A 26,721-nucleotide genomic window follows, 5' to 3' on the forward strand; every position below is an offset into this window, starting at 1 on the left:
CTCCCCCGCCCACCTCCATTCCTTCTGCCGTGAACCTTCTGGACTCTGAGACAAGATATGCCCAAGCAAGTAATGGAAGAAGGGGGTGTGTCACCACCCCTGCCTCTCTAGCCCCATCACTCAGTGCCCCTCCTGCTTCCCCCTCCCAGCCCTGCCGCTCCGACTACTTCCTGGGAAGGCTTCAAGGTCATTCATTCCCAGACACCAGCACACGTCTCCCCCTGCAGGTCCAGTTCTCCCACCTTCTCCCCTTGTTCTGCTGCTTTCAGAGGCCTTGGTCGCTCCATTTCTCTTCTCTCCAGTGATGGAAGATCCTTGGGTCCCAGCTTCTGGGGAGATCTGTCAGCTGGGCGCACCCCCGAGCAGCTCATTCAGAGCCACATAGCACCTGTGGTGTGGAAGGCCAGGCATAGGGCCCTAGTGCTCCTCCAAGGCATTTGCCAGAGGTGGGCACAGACCACTTGAGTCCCCCTCTTGAGCCCATTCACAAAGGGAAGAGCATAGCCCCATGGTTGGCTGCACGTCTGGGGGTCTGAAACAGTGGATTCAACTTCTAACCGATCTTGTCAGGGAGAACTCCATTGAGCACATTGTTTCTCACGGGGACTGTACAGATGCTGACGAGCACAGTAGGCTTGCATGTTTCCATCCAGAGGTGACACAAAGTCATGGGAAACGCAGCCATCCACCCAGTGTCACAGGCCTTGGTCCCCACCTTCACACAGCCTGACTCATCCCTCTATCCCTAGGGCCAGCACAGGGTGCCTTATGCTCTAGGCTGGCAGGAAGAGTAACGTGCCCAGGAAGAGCAGTTTTCTGGGAGCTAACTGCCCATTTAAAGAACTTCTTTGGGGCCGGCCCCGTGGCCAAGTGGTTAAGTTCGTGCACTCCGCTTCAGCGGCCCAAGGTTTCGCTGGTTCGGATCCTGGACACGGGCATGGCACTACTGATCAAGCCATGCTGAGGTGGCGTCCCACATGCCACAACCAGAAGGACCTACAACTAGAATATACAACTATGTACTGGGGGGCTTTGGGGAGAAGAAGAAAAACAACGACAAAAGAAGATTGGCAACAGATGTTAGCACAGGTGCCAATCTTTAAAAAAAAACTTCTTCAAGTCATAGGGACAGAGTCCTCTGGAGAAAACCAGCAAATGAGAAGGAAATGGCTGACATTTGCCTTGTGATGCAGAACACAGCCTTTCCCTCGGAGAGGAAGGAGTATGCTGGGCTTAGCGAATTTACAAATAAACCCAAGAGCGGGCTGGTAAGAGAGGGTGGCTGTGCACGTTAATACCCACGGGGCTAATAACAGTTACTTTGTACTGAAAACCTCCTGTATCCCTCAAGGGCACGCTGTGCAGGGGTGGCTAAACCAGGCACTTCAGTGGAAGCCGCAGCAACCTGGCTCCCAGGAGCTCGCAGCTTTTAAAACCAGGCTTTAGCCAGAATCAGAAACCAAAGAAACAGGGAAGGGGCACGTCAAGAAAATTAGATGGATCCTGGTTCCAAATGAAACCCCAAGTGTTGCTTTATGAATGTGCCCTGCTCCGTGGAGGACCACAGATGGCAAAGCTGGCAGCGTCACAGGACTGTCCTCCTGGCTGGGGTGGCAGCATGAAGATGTAAAGCCGATTTGTACCTGCCTCCACGTCACTCTGCCTGGAAGCGTCATGTCCCATCTTGTTGCACTGTTTTCAAGTTCATAGTTACCAAGTTCAGCTCGAAAACTGTTTAACTCATAAAGTAGATTTATTCTTGGGGCAACACTGACCTGGGATGACATCGTATCACAGCGGAGGACAATAACTGATGTCCATTTATTTTGTAAAATCCCAGAGATAGAAAAAAAAAAAAAAGTGTTAGTATATGCTCTATGTACTGTTTAATAAGTCAGGAAAGTACACACTGTTATTTTTATTGTTCATGAAAGATAAACCAAAAAAGTATCAGTGCTCAAAGAATAAGTTCTGGTTCTGGAGGTTTCCTTCTGTGCACTGGCACTTCATCTCGGGCCCCACCTCAGTCACGGCCTTGTCCATCCACATGCTCAGGGCACCTGAGCCTCGTGGGGCCCACCACTCGCTCCTTCGGCCCCGTGGCCTGTGGGATGACAGATGTTCTGTAGGATTTCTGAAACACAGCCCTGTCCCAGTCCTCTGTCCCACACACCATCCACAAAGAAACAGGAAAAGGGCATCTAACTACTTCACAGATGATGAAGTGAGGGGTCAGGGCGGAAGGGACAGCAAAGAGAGGTCCTAGTACGCGTATCAGGGACCAGGAATGAAAGAATGAGGAGAAGGGCAACATTTGTGGAGCACTTACTAAGCGCCAGGCACCGGGCTGAGAACCTCTCCTCCCTCTCCTCCCATCTTCACAACAGCCCTGGAGGAAGATGATTACTATGGGCTGTAACGGGTCTATCCTTATCTCCATTTCACAGATGAGGGAACTGAGGCCCAAAGAAGGTAACTTACTTTCCCCAGGCTATTGGGCTGGTAAAGAGTGGAGCCAGGATTCAAACCCAGGGTTGTGTCTCCAGTGCCCTGACCCCTGCCCCTTAGCAGGAAAAGTGCCGGGTACATTGAACACACACTCTGCTCCTGACAACTGAGAAGACACGGCACCTCAAACAAATGGGCAGAGCATCAGCAATCCCACCGAGGCTGCTGCAAGTTCATGCCCACAGGAGGCTGTGACTTATTCCCGGGATGTGGTCTGGGCTCAGATGCATCTGGAATTGTCCTCTTTGCTCATTATCACCTGAGGCCAAAAAGTCAGGCTCAGATGTCCCTACACTCTCGCCAGTACCGGGCGTATTCCCCAGCTGCTCTGCCCTCCTCTCCCCCAGATGCAGCCCTGAGTTAAACCTCCTCCTTTCCAGTCACTCCAAAAGGACGAAGACAGCCCATGGCCCTGCACACATAGGACATGCATCGTGGGCTCTCTCTGAGGGCAGGTCCCCAGAGGAAAGCTGGCCCTAGCAATGCCACCATGACCAGAGTGAGAGTCCATCCCGGCGGGGGAATGGCTTTGAATGACCACAGCACACACTCGGCTGTGTAAACTTGGGTCTCTGACCCACAGAGAGCCACACTCCCTGATTTCTCAACTCCCTGAACCACAGCGCGCTCTCAGCTTGGCCCTCAGCTGGCAGCGGGCCAGCGCGGGTCGGCCCGCCCTCCCGTCCCTGCTCTTAGTGGCCGCATTCCAATCTGGAGGAGACCATGGAGATATCAAACATTTGGGTAAACATACTGCTTCAAACCTAAACATTTAGGTACACCTGGGTCATGACCATTTCAGATCTGCACGCAGCCTTCGCCCAAGAATCCCACCGTCACGTCCTTTGCTCTTCCCAGGATGTTCAGCCCTGGCCCCTCCACCTCACCTCAGGCTCCAAGCCGACGCCGCGGCTGGCGGCAGGAGCAGCCGGCCGAGGCCTGGTTCTCCCATTTGGGAAACAGGGTAAGTCACGCGCGCCGGCCGCCCAGGGTGTCTTACCCAGATTTGGAGCCTGGACCCAGCATGCTTTTCCCAAACTGTGGGGGCTGATCCGAGAGTCACAGCAAGCTCCGGCAGAGACCCCTTCTGTGTCCCTCCGCTTCTCAGCATCCCCACCAAGGGCTTAGTGTGGGGCACACGGAGCGCAGAGGAAGTGAGGGGTGAGATCTGGCCTCCGAATGGCTTCGAAGTAGGCTTCCAGAAAGTTAGTTACATTTCCCAGTGGTTTCCACAGGAAAATGCAAAGTAACTTTGCAACGAAAATACGGCTCCAGAGTAAGAATGGAGCAAAAAATGTAATGGCGATATTAAAAAGCAGCACTTAGTCTATAAAAACACAGAACAGATGAGGACTGCAGCTACAGGTATGTAAGAGCCCGTCTCCCAAACAGGACCTCACTCATCTGAAGACGGGGTCACCACAGAGTTATTGTCAGCCCCGCTCACTCCCTGCAGGTTTCATGAAGGCCAGTCCGCCTTGGTGACTTACCCCGAGGGGCTTCTGGCACTTCATCTGAAAACTTAAAACCGGGGAAGAGCAGTGCCAGTTCTCGGCTGGCGTCTTCTCTGTCCTGGCTTCCATGGACCGCATTGAAGGGCATTTCTGTGCCATACCGAGCGCGGAGACTGGGAACATTAGCAAAATGTACAAGAAACGGTTGTTTCATTTGAAAAGAAATGTTTTTCTCTCTGGCAACATGGTCCCCAGCTACCGTTCAGCACCCTGCATTTCTGTGAACTGGCTTTCTCTCTGCTGAAAAAGCCAAGAACCACAGCAAGGAGGACCGTGGTTGACGTCTCGTCTGTCATGGCAGTGTTCTGGGCACGTGTCCTGGGGCTTCGTGTGTGCCACAGCCCTGCGAGGGAGCCTCCATCCTGACCCCCAGTTTAAATATGCGTGAGGCACAGCATAGGCCCAGGGGCTGCCCTTGGTGGATGTCACTATCAGGGGCCGGCACCCTGCCAGGGGCTTGGCACAGGTTTGCATAGTTAATCCCCCAGGATCCCCACAAGATAATACGAATGGTGCTAGGGCTCCCCGCATGTCAAGCACTGTCGTAAGTGCTTCAACATATATATACTCTTCTAACCCTCTCATCAGCGGCGGAGGCAGGCCCTATTGTAGTAGCCATTTTTCAGATGAGGACTCAGGCTCAGAGAGATTAAAGCACGGCCCAGGGCCACGCAGTCAGTAAGAGAGAAGAGAGATCCTGAAGTCTGTGTTCTTAACCGTGACACTCTACGCCTCCTATCACAGGTGCTCATATCGCCTCTTTACAGACTAGAACAGAGGCCCAGAGAAGGGACTTGCCTGAGTATGCGCCAACCTAAGATCTGAACCCCGGGCTGCCTTTCACTGCCCAGGCTGCCTCATTCACGAATGTTCCCGGCCCCTTACAACTACAGGTACAACTGCAGTTACTTAGTCTCTTGCTAATTTCTTTCCTGTTGGCTGGACTCTGTCGGCTTCAAAGGCAACACACAGTGGGTTTGGCATTGGCGGGGCCAGACTAAATATGCACAGGGCCAGGGAGCAGACCACTGTAGCCTAGGGTGGGGTGCAGAACAGGGTGCTCAGACCCTAGGGGGCCTCAGGACACCCTGGGGCTGGGGGTGGGGGGTGGGCAACAAGTCTACAGTGCAGATCCTAGGTCCCTCCCTGCGTCTCTGACTTGGCAGGCCTGGGTGGGGCTCCGGAATCTGCATTTCCTGGACCACACTATGGGCCCCTCTGGCTGCAGAAAGAGCAGTGAGGACTGGATCCAGCAGCAGCCTTCAGAAGAGGGCGGAGGGGGAGGAGGCAGCAAAGAGGCAGATGACAAGAGGCACTCAGTGAATGGCTGGGGACTGGATCACAGGGTGAGCATGGCAGGGCCTCCTCAAATACGTAACAAAGAGGTCAGAGTCTCTCCAAATATATAACGAAGAGGGGCTTTATGACCATCAGAGAGCCTCTGTGTTACCCATGATTCTGGGCTGAACATCGAGCAGGGCTCTCAGCTTCCCTGGGTGCAGGTTTTGAGATGGATGAAAGGACCACAGTTGCGACATCACCTGTCAGGCTGCTCCCTCCTTGCCACCTCAGGGTCACAGGGCCCCATGAGGGTTCGCCAGGCAGTAACCACGTCCTCGACACCCTCAGTCCTGGTGAGGATCAGGAGGTGGCTTGGTCCACTGCACATGTGATGTACCAGTTTCTCAAATGCCTCCTAGCACAGGGAGGGAAAACAGTGACACAGGGCAGGGGCCGTGGGGCCTGCAGAGGGTCAGCGGGCCCATCCCCCCACAGGATGGAAGGGGGACAGTGGGCAGTCTTGCCACCAGCCAGCATGCCCGTGGAGGGCCCAGGGTAGAGGGGCGGGGAGGGTGCCCAACCACACCCGGAGAACCCAGATATAAATTAAAGGCAGGAAGATGAGACTTGGAGGTGACTCGTTTGGGACTGAATGTGAGATTATAATAAATTAGGTGGGGCATCTAAAAGACCACATGCATGGCAATCATGCAGATGCTGGACAACCACGGCGTGGGATGGAGCTGAGACTTCATTTTTGCAGAGCCTGGCAACCCTTCCCCCTTCTTCCCGTAGCAGCACTGCTTTCCCTTTGGGGAGCAGCCCTTCCCCAGTTCACTTGGTCCTGGTCTGCCTGACACCACGATGCCTGTCACCCCCCAACCTCGCCGCACACACCTCCCCTGAGACGTGGGGCTCTGACCCAAGCTCGGTCAACTAGACCCTCCCTCCTGAGTAGGTGAGTCATTAGCAGAAGCAATGGTGGGTGGTTGAATCTGACTTATCCAACAGCAGCACCTCAAGTGACTGGCCTTGAGGTTTTGCTCCTAGATCCCTGCACCTGTCTTAGTTCTTCTTCTCCCCGAGACCTTCTTTTCAACTCCTTCAGCTCTCTTCCTTCGATTCTGGTAGTTAGGGAGTACCAATAAACTCCTTGTTTCATTACTTAAGTTAGCGTCACAATCTCTTCCTTGCAACCATTATGCTGAGAGCAAACTCACGGCCCACTTGCTGTTCACATCCTTCTTCTCCATCATATTCTATTTTCTCCCAAACTAATGTCAGTCTGTAAGCATGATGTTAGAGAAAGAGAAAGAAAGGAGAGTGTGTTGGACATGTGGAAGCAGACGAGCGGACCTCTCCAGCTCTGCGGTCGTAGAAAAGTCGCATTTCTGCCTCTGTCAAGGTTCTCTCTTCATCTGTTAAAATGTCGAAGCCGGCTTCCTGGATCTGTAAAATATATATATGCATATTTTGAAAGGGTAAATCAACCCCAAATTTACATTTAACTTAGTTGAAAAATAAACGATAAAGGAAAAGGCAACATTAAATCAACATACATAAATCAGTAGCATTTCTATTCTCTAACAACGAACTAACAGGAAAAGATCTCAAGAACACAATCCCATTCACAATTGCAACAAAAAAAATAAAATACCTTGGCGTAAATTTAACCAAGGAAGTGAAAGACTTATACGATGAAAACTACAAGACTTTCCTGAAAGAAATTGATGACGACATAAAGAGATGGAAAGACATTCCATGCACATGGATTGGAAGAATAAACATAGTTTAAATGTCCATACTACCTAAAGCAATCTACAGATTCAGCACTATCCCAATCAGAATCCCAATGACATTCTTTACAGAAATAGAACAAAGAATCCTAAAATTCATATGGGGCAACAAAAGACCCCGAATTTCTAAAGCAATCCTGAGAAAAAAGAACACAGCTGGAGGCATCACAATCCCTGACTTCAAAATGTACTACAAAACTACAGTAATCAAAACAGCATGGTACTGGTACAAAAACAGGTGCACAGATCAATGGAACAGAATTGAAAGCCCAGAAATAAAACCACACATCTATGGACAGCTAATCTTCGACAAAGGAGCTGAGGGCCTACAATGGAGAAAAGAAAGTCTCTTCAACAAATGGTGCTGGGAAAACTGGACAGCCACGTGTAAAAGAATGAAAATTGACCATTCTTTTTCACCGTTCACAAAAATAAACTCAAAATGGGTCAAAGACATAAAGATTAGACTTGAAACCATAAGGCTTCTAGAAGAAAATATAGGCAGTACACTCTTTGACATCAGTATCAAAAGGATCTTTTCGGACACCCTGTCTTCTCAGACAAGGGAAACAATAGAAAGAATAAACAAATGGGACTTCAACAGACTAAAGAGCTTCTTCAAGGCAAGGGAAAACAGGATTGAAACAAGAAAACAACCCACTAATTGGGAAAAAATATTTACAAGTTATATATCTGACAAAGGGTTAATCTCCACAATATATAAAGAATTCACACAACTCAACAACAAAAAATCAAACAACCTGATCAAAAAATGGGCAGGGGACATGAATAGACATCTCTCCAAAGAAGATATACGGATGGCCAATAGACACATGAAAAGATGCTCATCATCACTAATCATCAGGGAAATCATCAAAACTACACTAAGATATCACCTTACACCTGTTAGAATGGCAAAAATAAGATAAAAAGTGACAAATGTTGGAGAGGTTGTGGAGAAAAAGGAACCCTCATACACTGTTGGTGGGAATGCAAACTGGTGCAGCCACTATGGAAAACAGTATGGAGATTTCTCAAAAAATTAAGAATAGAAATACCATATGACCCAGCCATCCCAATACTGGGTATCTATCCTAAGAACCTGAAATCAGCAATCCCAAAAGTCCCATGCACCCCTATGTTCATTGCAGCATTATTTACAATAGCCAAGACGTGGAAGCAACTAAGTGCCCATCAACTGATGACTGGATAAAGAAGATATGGTATATATATACAATGGAATACTACTCCGCCATAAAAAAGGACAAAATCATCCCATTCACAACAACATGGATGGACCTTGAGGGTATTATGTTAAGTGAAATAAGCCAGATAGAGAAAGACGAACTCTCTATGACTCCATTCATAGGTGGAAGTTAAACATATAGACAAAGAGAACTGATTGGTGGTTACCAGGGGAAAGCGGGGGTGGGGAGGTGGGCACAAAGGGTGAAGTGGTGTACCTACAACATGACTGACGATAACGTACAACTGAAATTTCACAAGGTTGTAAACGATCATAATCTTAATAAAAAGTAAAAAGTAAAAAAAAAAAAAAAAGGCAACATTAAAAGCTGTGGCGACCCTGATCCTCATGGTATCTTTCCCAATTAGATTTAAAATTTTTAAGTGACTTAAATGGAATTTTGGCTAAAGGTCCTTAGAAGCCTTCTTTTCCCACTAGGACACTGCTGCATGAGCCCCCACGCCTGTTTTCCCACCGGGAAGACATGAGGACAGTCTGCAGGGTAAGTGTGGTGTCTCTTACCTTCATAATAATCTCATCGGTCTTGCCGTGGACCACCGCATCTGGTTTAATGATGGCCAAGGTGCAGGTCTTCTCTGCTGAAACTGCAGTCAGTGAGGGCAGTGCTGTCAGCGTCTCTGAGGCTCTCGGTAGGCCACCCGCAGGGACCAGGCAGCCTCTGAGCACGGCTCCCGGGGTTCCCTCGCCTGGCCTCCCGGCTGTGTCCCTGCAGACCTGGACTCTAGTGGATGCCCCGGTCTGCCTCCAGACCTCAACCTCAACCTGGCTGCAAGGGACGTTGACATGCAGGGGACATAAACCTGGGAGGAAGGGGCTGAGGAGAGGGAGGGGGGCTGGGGGAGAAGATCAGAGACTACTCAGGAGCAGAAACCCGGAAGCAACTGAAAGAGTCGCCTGGATGGGGGAGAGCTGGAGCAGAGGCAGTGCAGGCCTGGCCACTATTGTCCCTTCCTGTCACACTCTTGTGATTCTTGGCCTCTGCCCGCGGTCTACTGTGTTCTCTCACGGCACTGGCTCCTTTACCAATGCTGCTTTTTAGCTTTCCTGGCGTGTGGCCAAGAATGGCTGGCCAGGCCCTGAGTCCCCACAACTTTCCAATGCCACCACCTACAACAAACTGCAGCTTCCATCTTCCAGGTCTCAGTGCAGATTCTCCTGAGGGAAGACCGGACTGGCCAGCTCGTTATTTGGAGCCAAGGCACCAGTCATAGCCCACTGGCCAGTGCACTGATTGGCCAGTGTCCACAGGTCCCGTTAGCAGTGGTGTTAAGGGAGCTGCCACTGCTCAGGCCAGCGGAAGCTGTAGAGCCCTGTGTCCAGCCCAGGAGGCCATGCCTGGTGTGGTCCTGCTTGGACGAACTTGGCCTTGGGGCGCTACCTGCACTCTCCATTGACTCTGTATTCCCCTATTTTCCCGTTCGCAGCTTTTACATCTATTGGGTTGCAATAAAATATGACAATGTCTGCATTTAAGTAGGGCTTCTTACTCTAAAAATCTCAAAACGTGTACTGCAAAGATGTGAAACATTTTCAGCAACAAACCTGTTCATTTTTCTGTGAGTACTGTTTCTAACATCCCATGTACACTTAGACTTTAAAGAGACTCACAATAAATTCTGTTATAAACTGACCAGTTAATGAGATCACCTACAGATGTGGAGGGAGAAGAGAAGAGGCCAGAGCAGGGGCCCAGAGAACTCCAGCTTGAAAGAAGAGCAAAAGAAAAGAAGGCAATGGAGGGGAGGCTGAGGAGAGGCCAGAGATGTAGAAGGAAAACGAGAAAGGTCGTGAGGTCTCCGAAACCAAAAGAGAAGAGGGTTTGAGAAGGGAGACGTTGTGAACACCATCCAAGTCCACCGAAAGATGCCACAGGATACGACTGGAACCTGCCTAGTTGCCTAGTGGATTTGGCACCAAGAAGGTCTCTGGTGCCCCCATGAGCACCTGCTCAGGGAGGAGCGGGCACAGAGGCCAGACACAGCAGGTGGGGACAGGATTCAAAGGGAAGGGGTGGCCCCACGAGTGTGGACGAAGTTCAGGAAGCTCGGCTGTGCAGGAGAGAAAGGCTAAGGGCAGGGCAGGCTTTGTGATGTTTTCTAGATGGAGAGACTTGATTTGAGAGGGAATAATTGGGAGGGAAGAAAGAGGAGATAACCCAAAAAGGAGGCAAAAGTTGTTTCCTGCAGAAGCCCAATCACTGATTTCTTTTCACAGTTGATGTTTCCTTGCTCTCTAAACTGAGCCTCTTTCCTTGTTAGAATCCAACTCTAACAGTCCTCATCCACTCTCCAATAAACAGCCTTTCTACTTCGTGCAATAATAAAAATCTTCCTTCTCTTTCCAGCTCCGTTCCTGAACTTAACCCTGGTTATCCCTGGTGTCTCAGCCACCATCAAGAGCACCTTCCCAGCAAGGGCCCTTCTGACTTCCGGTGTCTCTGCGCACTGTCAGATAAAGCTGTTCTCCTCCTATTAAAGCTTCAGGAAGAACTGTGACGCCCAGGGGTGAGGGATGCTCGGGACTCCCGGGACGAGGGCGCAGGGCTGTCGGAGGGAGGTGTTCAGTACAGCTGACTTTCTGACACTTCAGAAAAAAGGTGAAAACAGAAACTTGAGCTGTCAGCTCAAATAAGGTCTAAGGAAACACCAGCATCATGACTCTACATTATTAGTGCCACTACCCTCCACTTTATTGAATGGAGCTTCTCCTGATGCCCGGTAATTGCCATGAAAGCCACACTGGTTATGTCTGAACATGATCAGAAGGCTGTGAACGGTGCCCAAGATGCCATTAAGGGGCAGAAGGGAGAACTGACACAGTGTGTTTGAAGTCAGGTGATTGGGGACAAAACGTTTTATGATTAATCTTCCCAGAGTTCAGATTGTTCAATAAACTGATTACTCACATATTTTTTGGAAAACCCATCAAATCTGAGTCTGCTTTGCCCTTTTCCCTTCCTTGTTGGTTGTGTACTCACCCACATCCTCATCTTCACCATCGTCCTTTTCATGAGAAGAATGTTCATCTTCATCAGAAAGAGCCTCATCTTTAATCTAGTGCAGATTGGTCATGAACAGAAAGTAGTTAGCTAATTAAAATTACCACAAAGACCTTCCAAAACCTGCAGAAACCAAAAACATAAAGGTCCAAAATACAGAGGAAAAAAAAGTGTCAAGATTATCAGTCTTGGGGCCGGCCCAGTAGCGGAGCGGTTAAGTTCACACCTTCCGCTTCGGCGGTCCAGGGTTCACCAGTTTGGATCCCGGGTGCGGACATGGCACCGCTTGGCACGCCATGTTGTGGCAGGCACCCCACATATAAAGTAGAGGAAGATGGGCATGAATGTTAGCTCAGGGCCAGTCTTCCTCAGTAAAAAGAGGAGGATTGGTGGCAGATGTTAGCTCAGGGCTAATCTTCCTCAAAAAAAAAAGATTATCAGTCTTGGAAACTTTACAAGACCCTTGTTAGTAGTCAGATGACAGTGGGGTGAGAGCATTTGAAGACACGGAAATCCGTGCTGATCTGAAGGTTTAGATTCTGCCTGTTTTCACAAACATCAAGTCAAAACTAAGGAAAGAGAAGAATGTGATAGAGAGTTGGCAAGAACACAGAGGAGGAGCTGAAATACATAGAAGCAATTGGCTACCCAGCGCAGGGAGGTAGTGAAGAGAGAGATGATGCTCCCTGGAGAAGGCAAAAGCATTTGTGATTTTCTTTTTGGGGGGAAAATTGCCAGTTTTCTGGGGGAAATATATGATTTCATTCTAATCCATTCTATAAAAATAGGGTTTACTATTTGGAACGTTTCAAACTTGAACAATGAACTTTGAACAATGTTAAGGCTCATCTGGCAGATGCTCAGAGAACCAGGAAGTACCTCTCTCTACCTACGGTGTGTCCATATCCAAAGGCAGCCAATTATTTGTGAAAAACTTGCAGTCTGTGTGATCATGGAAAGAATTTATCAAAATCACAAGCTATGCTGATCCGATTGCTCCTGGTAATGACAGAGCTTAACTTCTAAACGAAAGAAATGAACCCTCTGGGATCCATAAGTAGAACCATCAGGAATGAGAGGTGACCCAGGAGAGATGTCACCCTGAGGCTGACGCCTCCTTCCCACTACTTGATTCAGAACTGTGTTTCCATTTCGGAATTCATTGTCAGGGTTCCAAAAACGCCTGTTGAGTTGAAAGGGGGGATGAAAAGGAAATGGATAAAAGAAGTTAACATACTCTGGAGGAAGGAGACGACTTCTTAAAAGAAGCTTCAAAGGGCAAACTTGTCATGGTCAGCAGGCGCCCTCCTCCCAGGCCTCAGTGGGGTGCAATGCAGGGGTGGGCATTTAACCACACTTCCCACCGACGGTGCCAGAAAAAGGGTGGGGCAAGCGGAGGGGACCCTCGTGGGTTTGCTGCTTGCAGAAGTGACCTCCTTACCACCCTCCGTTCTCTGCCTTCAGCCAGCACCTTCTTTTCGGCCTCCAGCTGGTCCAGGATGGTTCTCTGCAGCAGGGGGGCGTTTGCGCCGCGAACCACGGCCACCAGTTCTCCTCCCTAGAACACGGCATCAACGTACTGGGCAAACCACCGACCCCTCTTCGTGACATTACTCTCTCTCAAGAGACACGAGAGTGTTCAAGGGCTTTGTTTAGGAGTGTGCCCAAGGTCAAGGCCATCACCCCAGGCCCACAGCCTCCAGCCACTTCTCTGCCTTCTATCCCATGCCCCTCCTTTCAAAATTTCCTCCAAGGCATTGGGAACCAGTTAAGGGAGGAACAGCACACGCTAGGTTGTGAGGGACTAAGTGTGGCCGATAAAGGGCTTAGTCACTCAACAGATGTCTATCGAGCACTTCCGACACCAAGCACCCAGACAGAGGCACAGAATATGAACACCAAACATGAAAAGACCTAATTGCTCACCACCTTCAATGAATGGGGAGTGAGTGGGGAGAGAGGTGGTCATGTCAGGGAAACAATTCCAATGGAATAAGACCATTGCTTTAATAGGGATACTTGAATCGGGGCAAGAATCAGCTCCATCTGGGGTGGTCAGGGAAGGCTTCACGGTGGAGGTGGTGTTCGGGGTGACCTAAGTTTCTGCTTTAACCTTCTCACTGCATATTCTCCCAGCAGCTCACATAGAGTGGGTCCTCCTCCATTGCCATCCCGTGCTGCAGTGGACCCCCATAGGGGGAGGGATGCGATGGAGCCTGCTGGCTCGGCCCATGCTCCCACACGCCGACGACAATTTATGCTTTCATTGCCACGGGCTCCAGCAAGCAAACCACTGTGGTGATGATCCCATTCCTGCAGCTCAGCTCCCAGCTCGGTCTGGCCGGGCGCACTTTCATCTCGGCTCCTCCCCACTTCTCCCTCCCTCCCCCACCATGTTTCGTCCTCTAACTTCAGTCTCCCTGCTAACAGCCCAGAGCCCAAATAATGTTTCACCATGAGTTCCAAGTGTTTTACTTGCAGTGCTGAGGGCAGGGGCCCGACGGTTTCCAAACTAAACTCTGGCCTGGGCGGCTAGACCCTGGTTCCCCGACCGTAGATGAGGGGCTGGACCAGTTAGGGTTTGCACAGCGATCCGTTGCCTTCAGGGCCTGGCAGTTGACCTAAACCTAGGAAGCCAGGTGTGAGACAGTGGACCTTAAGGGCTGTGCCAGTGGATGTCACACCCAAGACATCGAAATTATCTTTTCAAAGCACTGAACCACTTGGCTTTCATCAATAGTCCCTCTCATTTCTGACTTTCTGTAAACACATCATCACATTTTATGATTAAATAAAGGTGAATGCACAGCCTGTCTACCCCATAAAGGAGCATTCACGTTTGCTGGAAGTTCCCCTCCACGGGGCAGAGGATGGAAATCTGGAAACTGCTCTGAGAGGGAAACCTCAGGCAAGAGCGCGCATAAGCCCGAAGGAGCATGTGAGTGGCTCCCGCCGGTCAGGAAGGCTGCTGGAGCCCAGAGTGAGTGGCAGAAGCTGTGTCTCCCTGCTCCCCTCCAGCGAGCACTGCCCGCAGGCCACCATCCCAGTCAGGGCCCTGCCTTACCATGACTTAAGGACATCTGTCTTTAGCCAAAGCAATAAAACAACAGCATCACTTGTGTGGGCCGGTGAGGCCTCATGGTGACTCCCAGAGAGGACTGATCCAGCGAGACGTGTCTACCTGAGCTCTAACCAGGTGCAACCATCGCATAGTTCTGCTTCTGACAATGTACTTACTGCATAAAACAGAAAGGTCGGCTCACACCGCCCGCGGTATCTTTCGAGGACATCAAGACAGTCTGCCTCCGCCTGAAGAAGACAAGCTGTCAGCAGGACCCTGGGCACAGCGGGCCTGTGGGGGCATGAGGGGGGATGAACCGCACAGGACAATCCACACACACCACACACACACTACACTGTACACACACCACACACACACACACATACTACATCCACACACACACACCACACACACCACATACCATACACACACTACATATAACACACACACACACACATACACACACAACACACACAGTGACTGCCCTACCAGGCGAAGCCCCAGCTTGCTCTCATGCTGCTCCTAATGTCTTTTCAACAGAATCTTAACAATTGTCCTGTCAACATATTGGTAAAAATTGTTGACAGTGTACTTTTTTGAAGACTAAAATCAGGAGGAAATGAGGTTTCTCTTGCTCCCCTCCCAGCTCCTGCTCCGAAACGAGGGAGCTCCGCTGTCCAGCCTCCTCCCGCTGCCGGACTGGCAACGACAGAGGTGGAAGGTGTGAGGTGTGTGTCTGGTGAACCCCATTCTGAACACGGACACAGCGTGTCCCCATCTGGGCGCTTCCTCCACACTCTACAGAAGCGTCAGCACCGACTCCCGAGGGAGGAAGTGCAGAGTCCTTGAAGGCAAACTTCAAGAAATCAGTGTATGGTGTATTTCCCACGTTCACTGTCTGTGACCCTCAGACCCATGCAGCATATCGAGTGTCTCTTGCCCACTTCTCTGGAATTTATTCCCATTTCCATACATTAATCCAAGGAAATCTTTGCTAAAAGTTCTCCTTTATGGAGCAAGGATAGAAATCTTGAAACCCTGGGCTCTGAAAGTGACACTTCAGAGTTCACAGTGTTCACGAGCCACGAAGGAGCATCCCCTCTAGGGTGACACGGATCCCTTCCCCGCGCACGGCATCAGGAGACTGCCCAAGCCCACACTGTCAGGGAGGTGGCGGTGGGGCCAGAATCTGCATCTCTGGAGAAATTATAAAGCATCATGACTGATAGCCACCCCAAAATCCACAACTGGTGCCCTTTCAATGATCTGGTAAAGGCAGCTTGCACTTCCTCTTCCTATTTTTAAATTCTTAATTTTTTTACAATGTCATGTGACACGCTGCTAAGAGAGGATCTTACTAATGCAAAATGCAGCAGGTCCAGGCCAACCTCAATCCTCATCTTCTGGAAGAGGCTCACCACGGGTTTGCAGGGGCCGCACCAGCCTTGATAGACGTCGACCACTGCGTGGACAAGAAGCGCACCGTTCAGTGGGCACCGGCGCCGTCCATGGCCGGTGGAACTTATCCCTGGCCATTCTGACCCCTCCAGAGGACATCTGTCTGCAGGGGCGCTTACTGCTTAAAGGGCTTTATTATCCCCTCAGAGTACAGCGAGCAATGGAAACCCAGCTCTCCCTCATTGTTATGAGCTCAGCGTTCTGAATTATAAACATAATTCAGTCAGTATGGTGGAAAATCATTTTCTTAACATGGATGCTTTACCTTAAGGAATTGTCAGGCACATTCAGGGGCAGACCTAGCACAGAGCGGCCCTCAATAAGTATTTGAATTGGACTGAAACTATCTATTCTAAAAGGAAGAAGTCTCTGTATGTGACCGGCCAGCGTACAGTCAACTCTTAGCTACCTTGATAATAAACACAGCTTTGACCTTTTCCCTGACAAATTAAAACCCACTTGCTTTGGGTAAAGGAGAGTTTTATTCACTTTACGAAATTGACATTGCTCTCCTGGAAAGTGGACCCGATAGAGACCTAGGTGGGAACTGGGGTAGCTTTTTCTTCTTTGGCCCCAGTCTGTGGAGCGTGCCAGGGCTGGGGAGAGGGAAGCCTCTCGTGGGACTGCACTAGACCATGAGGCCTGTGAGCAAGCTGGGCCGGCACCTGTGCACAGATCCACGCAGGACCCGCCTGGCCCCATCACGAAGATGCAGCAAGTGCTAGATTGTGATGTCCCAGAGGTCACATTTTAGAGGAAGGATGTCTTCAAAAAGACCTCAGCCCTCAGAGTTCCTGCCTCATCCACACAGGTGGCCTTGTGTTCGGCAGCGGGAGTGGCGTGGTATCCGCGTCATGGGGAGGTAGTGTAGACATTGTTTATAAACTCTCAGGCCTGCCAATTTTAATAGCATGCAATTTGTGATTTTACTTTTTGAAGATTCACATTTTAAGATTTTCACATCACGGGAGAACTATTAGTAAAACACGACATAAATTAGCATTATTCAAATTAACAGACTCTGGCAGCACCGTATGAACACTGTACTGTACTAATCAGGGGAGGAAGGCTTCCTAGTGGAGGGGCGACTTACACTGGGCCTTTTGGAAAATGCCACGCTTGGATGGGCAGAAAGGGAGGCTGTGGTGGGAAGCACGTGCAGGCACAGCCTGGGGCGTCCAGGGGCTGCCTGCGGGCTCACACCTGCCTGGGGATGGGCTGTGGGAAGAGGTGGCAGAGATCAGTGGAAGAGTATGCAATGTGGGTTTAAGGAGTTGCATCCTGATTTACTAGGCGATGAGGACCCTCAGCAAGGTGTAGAGAGGAGAGGGAGGTGATATTTATTAAGCTGCAAGAGGGCATCTGCGCTTTGCTTTTCTCTCAGAAAACCCCGTGAGATGGGCATCATTATCCTACCAGAGAGACGAGGGAGCTGAAGTTCAAAGAGGTGGAGTGAGCAACCCAAGGTAAAAAAATAAAATTCTCAAGCAGCAGAACCAAGTGTGAACCCAGGTTTGTCTGAAGCCCCATGCTCTTTCAACTCCCCCAGGAAAGAAGCTGGATGCACAGATTCAGCAGTCTTGGTTAGTTCAGCCAGGCAGCATAGTTTTGCAGAAAGAAAGTGAGCTGAGCTGGGTGTGGGAGGGATAAGGAAGCCAGACACGGGGGTGGCAGTGTCGATGGGAGGGGAGGAACAGGGGAATCCATGAGACTTTGAAAAGGAAGTGGAGAGAACTGGGGAGGAAAGTCGAGTGGGTGTGAAAAGGACTCCACCTTGGAGCCTGGCAGAGAGAACTGGGTGGGGCAGGGAGAGAGCGTTTGGGGAGGGAGAAAAGTGAACTCGACTCTAGACACGCTGGGTCTCCAGTACCAACCGGAGAATCTAAGGCAAGTGGTCTCAGAGGCAACCAGACCCCAGCAGGGGCAGGAGAGAGGGACTGGGGCCTTAGCATCAGACGGAGGATAAAGCTCTGGGCTTCTCTAAGGACAGCAGCCTCACCGTTGAGGGAGAAAGGCATTTGGGTCAAGTAAGGAAAAAGTCCTTGAAGACTAAGAGGACCCTATATCCAGGCCCACCAAGAAGAGCAGGTTCAAGCCCCAGTGGGAAAAAATTGGGGGCCCAATTAGCTACCAATCTCTATGCAGGATTTGACTTGGTAGTTCAGCCCAGTCATTTGTATGAGCTTCCCATCTCCTCTTGCACTCCCTGGTGCCCCATGGAGTGGCGGGGACAAAGGTACACTTCACAAGGTTATGGGGGCCTGGGGACTGGAGAGGACTCCGAAAAGTTTGACTCTGAAAGACAGAAAGCAAAATAGAAAAGACACCTGAAGGAGAAGAATGGCAGGGAATACAAAAACCTGTGCAGGGGTGTGTGTGTGTGTGTGTGTGTGTGTGTGTGTGTAAACCTGAGTAGACTTCTGCATGTTTGAAGGCAGATGAAAATGAGCCAGAAGAAGGCAAGACTTCCAAGATGGTGGTTGACTTGGGAGGCAAATTTCTGCTGGCTCCAGAAAGAAGGAGGAGCATATCTTCCTCGAGACTGCCTGACGAGAAGGGGCAGATGGGCCCCTGCTGCCTTCAGTCAACACAGTTCCCTTGCACAGCTTAGAGCAGGGTTTGACAGAGTCGACACTTGCGACACTCTCACCAGGATCACATCAGGTGCCCGGAACACAGGCAGATTCTCAAAAAGTGATGAGGTGGTAGTTTTCTTACTGGTGGTAAAGAAATAGAAGTCATGGTGGTTTTGCCCTGGAGGCATGTTCTAGTTGCACAGACAAGACACATGGACAGAAGAGTTACGACCTGGCACCGTCAAAAAGGCTTTGTAATCCCTCAAGTAGTAGAGGGTGGCAACTCCTCACTACGCTACTGGGTCAAGGCAACCACATTTAACCAGCAGCCAGGCCCGGACAAGTCTGCTCCAGACGAGATGAACAAGACAACGCCCCTGTGTTGACAGTCTATGGGGAAAGCCATGAGGGTGCTCACCCACGCAGGGGTCCCACCAAGCTGGGTGTCTGCTGGGGGCGTTGAGACAGAGTCCCACCCCAAATGCCCTAGAGACCCCCAGGGGCAGGTGACGACACAGAGGTTCAGGAAAGACTGCGCGCAAGGAGGCTGCTTTGGAGCAGGGCCTGGGAGTGAGGAAGTACAGGGTGTGATGGGGCCATGATATTCCAGGTAGTAGGAACAACACGGATAAAAGTGAAGAAAGAGAACTTGTGGCATGTTAGGAAACAGTTTGGAGCTCAGGACACACCTCAGGGAACAGAGGGTGAAGGGGCTGGAAAGACAAACTGAGCCATGAGAGAGGGAAGGGGGAGAGGGGTTTGAATGCTGAAGTCCTTTGGTGAGGGGGGTGGCGGAGAGAGAGAAGAGCAAACACAAGCTGACGGAGCAGGTGTATTTATAGAGAGAAGACGTGAGCAGACACAGAGAAAAACAGCCCAGAGATGTCTAGAGTAGACAAAGAAGAGAGAGGAATAGTGGAGGAGCGGGGGTGGTAGGCAGCCTCTAAGGTGGGCCAGTCTCCTGGGATTTATGCCTTTGTGTGATCCCCTGCACTGGAGCGCAGGCTGGACCTAGTGACGGCTTCTAGTAGAATAGGGCAAAAGATGTCACTCTTGAAATTATGTTACAAAAGACTATGACTTTCCTCTCTGTCTCTCTCTCTCTTTCTCTCCCGCCTTCCCTCTTGGCCTGCTCTGAGGGAAGAAAGTTACCATGTTGTAAAACCTTTTGGAGGAATTGATGTCTCTGGCCAACAGCTGGCAAGGACCTGAGTCCTGTCAATAGCCACATGAATGAACTTGGAAGTGACGTTCTAAGATCTGCCAAAGCCACAACACCGAGCTTGGGAGCAAATTTGAGTCTAGCTGAGCCTTGACATTCCCTGTGTGACTCTTTTTCTTTTTTTTTTAAAGACCAGCACCTGAGCTGACAACTGTTGCCAACCCTTTTTTTTTTTTTTCCTGCTTCATCTCCTCAAATCCCCCTGGTACATAGTTGTATATCTTAGTTGCATGTCCTTCTAGTTGTGTCATGTGGGACGCCGCCTCAACATGGCCTGATGAGCAGTGCCATGTCCGCGCCCAGGATCCGAACCAGCAAACCCTGGGCCACCGCAGCGGAGCGTGTGGACTTAACAACTCAGCCAAGGGGTCGGCTCCCGCTGTGTGACTCTTAAACTGCAGCCTGGTGAGAGACCCTGAGCCAGAGGCGCCCAGCTAAGCAACACCTGGATTCCGGACCCACAGAAACTGGGGGATAGTAAATGGGTGTCATTTCAAACCACTAAGTTTCAGGGTAAATTGTTGCCCAGCAATAGATAACTGATACAAGGAGGATAGAGACGAGGGGGCCCAGGGACAGTGGCTGTGCTGTTTCCTAATGACTGTGCAGCCCCTGGTTCCGGGCCCTTCGGATGCCTGGCTCTCCTACCAGCCCCTGTGTTCCAAGAGATCCCTGAATTCCTTCCACTGCTTCCCCTCTCATGCCTCAGGCCATTAGGAGAGGTTTCTGTTCCTTAACAGCAAACAACCCCTGAGTAAGACAGTCAGCTCTGAAACAAGGAAACCCTGTTATCCAGCAGTACTGACCAGGTGCCTGAACTGAACTATGAACATGTTCAAGCCAGATATATATATGTATGTATGTATGTATACACATGCGTGCACACACACACAAAGAAATCACCTGGTTCCTTACTTATGAAACTCAAGGATATAGGAAAATAGTGCTCACTGCAGCTTTTCTCTTCAGGGTTCAAGACATCATTTAGCAATTTTGCAAAAGAAGGATCTAAAAAATTATCTTAAATTACCAGTTAATCCTTTGGAACTGAGCATTTCCTCCCAAAGCTCCTGGGTGCTGATGTTGACCTAACATCAAAGAGAAACAAACACTGTATGACCCAGGGCACTGACGGGGAAACGAGTTGATGTATTTGCTCCAGATCTCTCTCCCTCTGTCTCTCTCTCCTTCTCCATGAAATAGTTACAGACACAGCCTAAGCTGGCCTCCTTCCCCGATCTTGTTTTCTCCTTCTCTCTCTTCCTGCCTCCATCCTCAGGAATAACCACTATCCTAAGAAAATCTGTCATTTAAAAAAATAATGTTTTACTTATTACTTGTCCAAAACCAATATATAAAGTTGTTTCGTGTCCATAAAATGTACATCAATAATATCATACAATAGATAACTTTTTGCAATTTGTGTTTTCACTCAACATTGTTTTGACATTTACCTATATGTATGTACAGAGAGGTATTCATTCACTTTTTCTTTTTTGTCTTTTTATGTTTTATTGAGATATAATTTATGTCCAGTGAAATACACAGAACTAAAGTGTTACAGTTCTTTGAGTTTTGACAAAAGCATACATACCCCTATTACACTACAGAACACTTCCATCACCCCAGAACATTCTACCGTGTCTCCTCTCAGTCCTTCCCCACCCCTCACCCCAGGTAAACACCGATCTGCTTTCTGTCACGATAGATTCGTTTTGTCTGTTCTAAAACTTCCTACAAATGAAACAATACAACATGTATTATTTTGTGCCGGCTTCCTTCAGTCAGCGTACTTCTGGGACTCCTCTGTGTAGTCGTGTGTCAGTAGCTTGTCCATTTTTATTCCTGAGCATGTTCCACTATATGACGATATCATAATCTGCTTGATAGATATTTGGGTTACTTCCAGTTTGGGGCTATAAATAAAGACTTATGAACATTCTTGTTAAATCCTCTTCTATTCATGTTTTCATTTGTCTTCAGTAAGTCAATATCTGGGAGTGGAACCGCTCAGACACAGGGTAAATGTCTGTTCAATTTCATAAGAAACAGCCACCACTTTTCCTAAAGTGGTTGTACCATTTTAAACTTCCATCAGCAAAGCATAAGAGTTGTGGTTGCTCCAGGTTCTCACCAAAACTTAGTGATGTCAGTCTTTTAAATTTTAGTCACACTGATGGTAACATAATGGTATCTCATTGTGGCTTTAATTTCATTTCCCTGATCACTAGTGGTGCTGAGCACTATTTCATGTGCTTTAATTTAATTTAAGCCTGCAAGTCATCTGAAATTAATTTTTGTCTATATTGTGAGGGAAGGATTGGGGTTAATTTTTTTTTCCATGAAGTGATACAGTTGTTTCTGCAAACTTTGTTGAAAAGATTTATTTTACCATTAAATTGCTTTGGCATCTTTATTGAAAGCCAACTGACGGAATAGTATGGGTTTATTCTGGACTCTATTCTATCTCATTGACCTATTTAGTCTGTTCTTTTGTCAGTACCACACTATTTTGATTACTATAGCTTTATAATAAGTCTTGGACTCAGGCAGTGTCAGGTTTCCATATTTATTCTTCTTTTTCAAGATTGTTTTGGCTTTTCTAGGTCCTTTGCATTACCATATACATTTTAGAACCAGCTTGTCAATTTCTGCAAAAACTCCTGCACAGATTTTAATTGGGACTGCATTGAATCTATGGAACAATTTGGGACAAAACTGAAATCTTCCAGTTCAGGAACATGTTTCTCATCATTTATTAAATCTTCCTTAATTTTCTCAGCAATGTTTTGTAGTTTTCAGTGTATACTTTTGGCACATCTTTTGTTAAATATATCCAAACATCCACATCAGAAATAATTAACAGTTGAATTTATTGCCATCTCTTCACATTTTTCTCTTACTTAAGAAATATTCTGGTTTATGTCATAAATGAAATTCAAGGAGAGATATATATATCATATCATACATAGTACATTATTAATAATGTATATTTTTGTATAACGTTTTTAGTTTGAAACAATTTCAAACTTACAGAAAATTTGCAAGTACAGTATAAAGAACCTTTGCTTGAATTATTTGAAGGTAAATGACAAACCTGATATCCTATTATCTCTGAATACATTACCCCACATAACCGTGATACAACCATTGAAATCAGGAAATAAACACGATGCATTATGACTCTCTCATACTCAGACCCCATTCAAGTTTTACCAGTCACCCCAGTAATGTCCTGAATAGCACAGGATCTAATCAGAACCAGATGCTGAATTGATTTGTCAAGTCTCTTTGGTCTCTTCCATCTGGAACAGTTTTTCAGTCTTTCTTTGATTTTCATGACTTTGACACTTTTGAAGACTACAAGAGGGTAGAATGTCCCTCAGTTTGGGTGTGTTTGATGTTTCCTCCTGATTAGATTCAGGCTGTGCATCTTTGGATTGGTCAGAACTGGTTGGATTGGTTGGAATTGTTTGGAACTGGTTGGATTGATTAGACCTGGTTGGATTGAATGGAATTGGTTGGATTGGTTGGAACTGGCTGGAATTGGTTAGAACTGGTTGGATTGGTTGGAACTGGTTGGATTGGTTGTAATTGGTTGGAAGTAGTTGGATTGGTTGGAATTGGTTGGATTGGTTGGAATAGTTTGGAACTGGTTGGATTGGTTGGAACTGGTTGGATTGGTTGGGATTGGTTGGATTGAATGGAATTGGTTGGATTGGATGGAACTGGTTGGAATTGGTTAGAACTGGTTGGATTGGTTGGAATTGATTGGATTGGTTGAAATTGTTTGGAACTTGTTGGATTGGTTGGAACTAGCTGGAATTGGTTAGAACTGGTTGGATTGGTTGTAATTGGTTGGAACTGATTGGATTGGTTGGAACTGGTTGGAGTGTCAGAGAAGTGGAAGAATGTTCTTCTCACTGCATCTTGTCAGGTGACACAGTTTCGATCTGCCCCATTACGGATGATGTTCACTTTGATCACTTGATTAAGGTGGTGTCAGGCTTCTACACTGTGAAATTGTTCCTCTTCCCTTTGTAATTAATACGTTTTGTGAGGAGCTACCTTGAAACTATATAAATTAAAAGACCATGACAATTACCGCTCATTCTTAGTACAGGTGTGTTAAGGTCTTTGTCCCTTTAAAAGGGCTGGAAACATGTAACATCCGCAAATCCTTTATTAAAGATCCATCTTTCAAGGAAATCATGCTTCCATACTTTTTTGTTTCAAAGGATAAAAAAGGATAAAAAACAGAAAAGCCTTCTTCTTGATGCCTTAAATGAGGTAAGAGAGCTGGACTGATGTCATCCTGGGCCCATAACTATGGTCCTGAGGAAAGCGACAGAGGATTCAGAAGAACCCCCACCCCCAGCCTCTCTCTCATAATAGTCAGTCTCAGAGGCTCAGCTGTCAGCCAGTGGCAACTCTCCGCAGTGCACCCCTGTCGTGGAGGGAGCCACATCGGCAGTGGGGCCAGGACTCTGTGGGCAGTGGAAGAATCTCACTCGGAGGAGCAGGGCGGGAGCAGAACAGAACGGGAAATAGCTGGACTTCACCAAGCCCTACATTGTAGGGAATGAATGGGGAATGTGTGGCAATTGTGTGTGTGTGAGGATTGGCCCTCAGCTAACATCCGTTGCCAATCTTCCTTTTTGCTTAAGGAAGATTGTCACTGAGCTAATATCTGTGGCAATCTTCCTCTATTTTATGTGGGATGCCACCACGGCATGGCTTGATGAGCAGTGTGTAGGTCCATGCCTGGGATCCAAACATGTGAACCCCAGGCCGCTGAAGCAGAGCCCAGGAACTCAACTACTAGCTACCGGGCCAGCCCCTCTGGCACTTTCAACCAGGCTGTCTCTTGATGTCCTGCGATTTCCATCTCAGTCACAAAAGGAATCCTAAATAGTCTTACCCAGAGAGAGGACAGAGTTCCTGGCTTGGCAGACCCTTGAGCACTGCTTTTAAGGAGCTGACCTGGTGGAGAGGCAGTGCCCACACAGACGCCTCCGTGCACACCACTGCCTCCTCCCTCAGCAAATGGGAGCACTTACTTTGAGTACCGCATTGAACTCAGGGCTCTGGGGAATATACATTTAAAAAAAATTGCTAAAAAATGTTATTACCCCCAAAGGAGATTTGGGCATAGACACACAAAAAGATAATCATATGGGGCAAAAATCTTAGAGCCACCACAGACAGCATTCAGACCATCCTAGAAGTGTCTAAAGGAGTCTCTTGCCACAACTCTGCAGGTTATGTAACATCCCTCCTGTTTTCATAAAGGGTGTGGAGGGTCCGAGAGGTTGAAGAACTCGTTCACATGGCAGTAAGTGGTAGGACCGGGTTCTTAGAATTTATTTACGGACAGAATATAGACACATGAAGTTTCATAACTCTGGACTGCTAGAACATCAATGCTTGTCTACAGATGGACAAGCTATAGCCCAGAGAGTTTACATGACGTATACAAAGTCCCAGAGTTGGCTGAGAGAAGAGTCAAGAACTACATAAGGTCTTCTGACTTCCAATTCAAAGCTCTTCCCTCCCCCGCCAACCCCCTCCCAGTAAACGTAATCCTTAGACAGACATTGCTTTCTCCCTTTTTTAAATCACTAGTGTTTTGAAATTCACATGCAAATTCCTGGTGCCACGAGAACAATGAAAGGAATCAGGTGGCTCAGGACTGCTGCTGCTCTCTAGTCTCCAGGCGGTGCCTGTAGCCTGGCATTTATCCTGATGGGCCAAGTTGAGTAGGAGACGTTTTAAGGTTTGCTTTAAAATGTACCCATATTACAGATCATCAGATGATCTCCTGATGACGAAGCCCTCCCTCCCAGTTCCAGCTATGCCTGCAGGTTTACCATCACTGTAGAATCACCCACTAATTATTGTCCAGGACCAAGAAAAAAAGAGCAGAGACACTGGCTTATGGATTCACTTGTCCCAGGCGCAAAGTAAGTAAGGCACTCCATATAACGAATGTGCAGCACATAAAATATCAAAATCTACTTTGAATAAGCGAATGATTGATGACAGCAGTGGTAGGAGAACTGGATCTCTGGAGAGCACTCAGCTACAGACGTGTGCCCAGACTCAAAAGAACCTATATCAGATTCCCACAGCAAGTGGCAATTATATTTCAACAAAAAAGTCACATCGAATTATATTGATTCATATTTTCTCGGTTTTGTAGTTTTATTTTCTTTTAACGCATGTTTGGGTTTTACCATTACATAAGGACTCTAACCATAAAGAGCTTACACCCAATTTTATGTTTGTTTATATTTAAGTGCACAAAAAATTTGTCATCACTAGGGGTCCAAGATAAGTTTTTTTCCTTTAAGACGGAAGGTACCATATTCAAGTTTGAGAACACTGGCTGTAATAGACTGCTGGCAAACAATATCACTTTCATACTGCACTTCCCGCTCCACACCATCCTGCTCGTCCCCAACCCCAACCAAGTGCAGGAAGCAAGCGCCCCTAGAGGCTTACCTGCAAGGCAATTTCCTTCTTGCTGCCCATGGCTCTGCAAAGAAGACAGAAGCACTGTTACCGCGGGCTCAGGCCCTTCCCCGGCCGCAGCCTCGAGGCAAACCGCTGCGTGGATCAGCAAGCCAAGAGCTTCCTCCAGACAAAGCCCCTCGTCCCTTTAAGGTGCTTATAAGTGGCAGAAAATAAACGCACAGGTGGAAAACGAACACCCCACGAGGGAGGCCGAGCCCGCAGCCCGGGGGCTTGCGGCTCGGGGGGGCGGGTTTTCTGCAGATTTGCGAAGCCCCTTCCTCGCCCCAGAGCCAGCCAAGGGGCGCGCGCAGAGGCCCGAGTGGGGGCTCCAGGCGACGCAGCCCGGCAGGCATCGGAGCGCCCGCCGAGGAATTAGGGCGGAAAAAGGCCACAGAACCCTGCTATCCCTACTGTTCCAGTGTATTCCCGGGAAGCTGAACCACTGTGAACGATCTCTCGACAGGTACACGGACCTCAACGCGCTGTGAGAGTTTCCAACCGAGTCTGCAGTGACCTAGCCACGG

At 48.4% G+C, this 26,721-nt stretch overlaps 1 protein-coding gene across 12 annotated transcripts; it reads right to left on the minus strand.

Moving 5' to 3' along the window:
* Positions 1-1,760: 1,760 nt before the first annotated feature.
* Positions 1,761-26,721, minus strand: NME9 (NME/NM23 family member 9). 12 transcript variants are annotated; one of them, XR_006885440.1, is made up of 13 exons: positions 26,609-26,674; positions 26,186-26,219; positions 20,712-20,769; positions 15,784-15,887; positions 14,602-14,673; positions 12,806-12,922; positions 11,344-11,419; positions 8,868-8,950; positions 6,660-6,752; positions 5,564-5,718; positions 3,999-4,135; positions 2,632-2,767; positions 1,761-2,104 (listed from the first exon to the last, which is right to left on the minus strand). XR_006885440.1 is itself a non-coding variant. In XM_046641182.1 (13 exons), the coding sequence occupies exons 2-12, from the start codon at positions 26,213-26,215 to the stop codon at positions 2,379-2,381; spliced, it is 936 nt and encodes a 311-aa protein (XP_046497138.1). In that variant the 5' UTR covers positions 26,216-26,219; positions 26,609-26,674; the 3' UTR covers positions 1,761-2,104; positions 2,330-2,378. The 12 variants fall into 12 exon arrangements, 9 of the variants coding, with proteins under 9 accessions (XP_046497138.1, XP_046497119.1, XP_046497098.1 ...); XR_006885439.1 differs by having other exon boundaries at positions 2,330-2,767; XM_046641182.1 differs by lacking the exon at positions 2,632-2,767 and adding an exon at positions 2,330-2,389.

Source organism: Equus quagga, chromosome 1, assembly GCF_021613505.1.
Source record: "Equus quagga isolate Etosha38 chromosome 1, UCLA_HA_Equagga_1.0, whole genome shotgun sequence".
Lineage (NCBI taxonomy): Eukaryota > Metazoa > Chordata > Mammalia > Perissodactyla > Equidae > Equus > Equus quagga.

Coding starts and splice junctions, on each gene's coding strand:
- NME9 (XM_046641142.1), bottom strand. CDS start 26,215: ATGGGCAGCAAGAAGGAAATTGCCTTGCAG. Junction 6,753..8,867: donor CCGATGAGATTATTATGAAG/GTAAGAGACACC, acceptor TATATTTTACAG/ATCCAGGAAGCCGGCTTCGA. Junction 5,719..6,659: donor ACGACCGCAGAGCTGGAGAG/GTCCGCTCGTCT, acceptor TCCCTGTGCTAG/GAGGCATTTGAGAAACTGGT.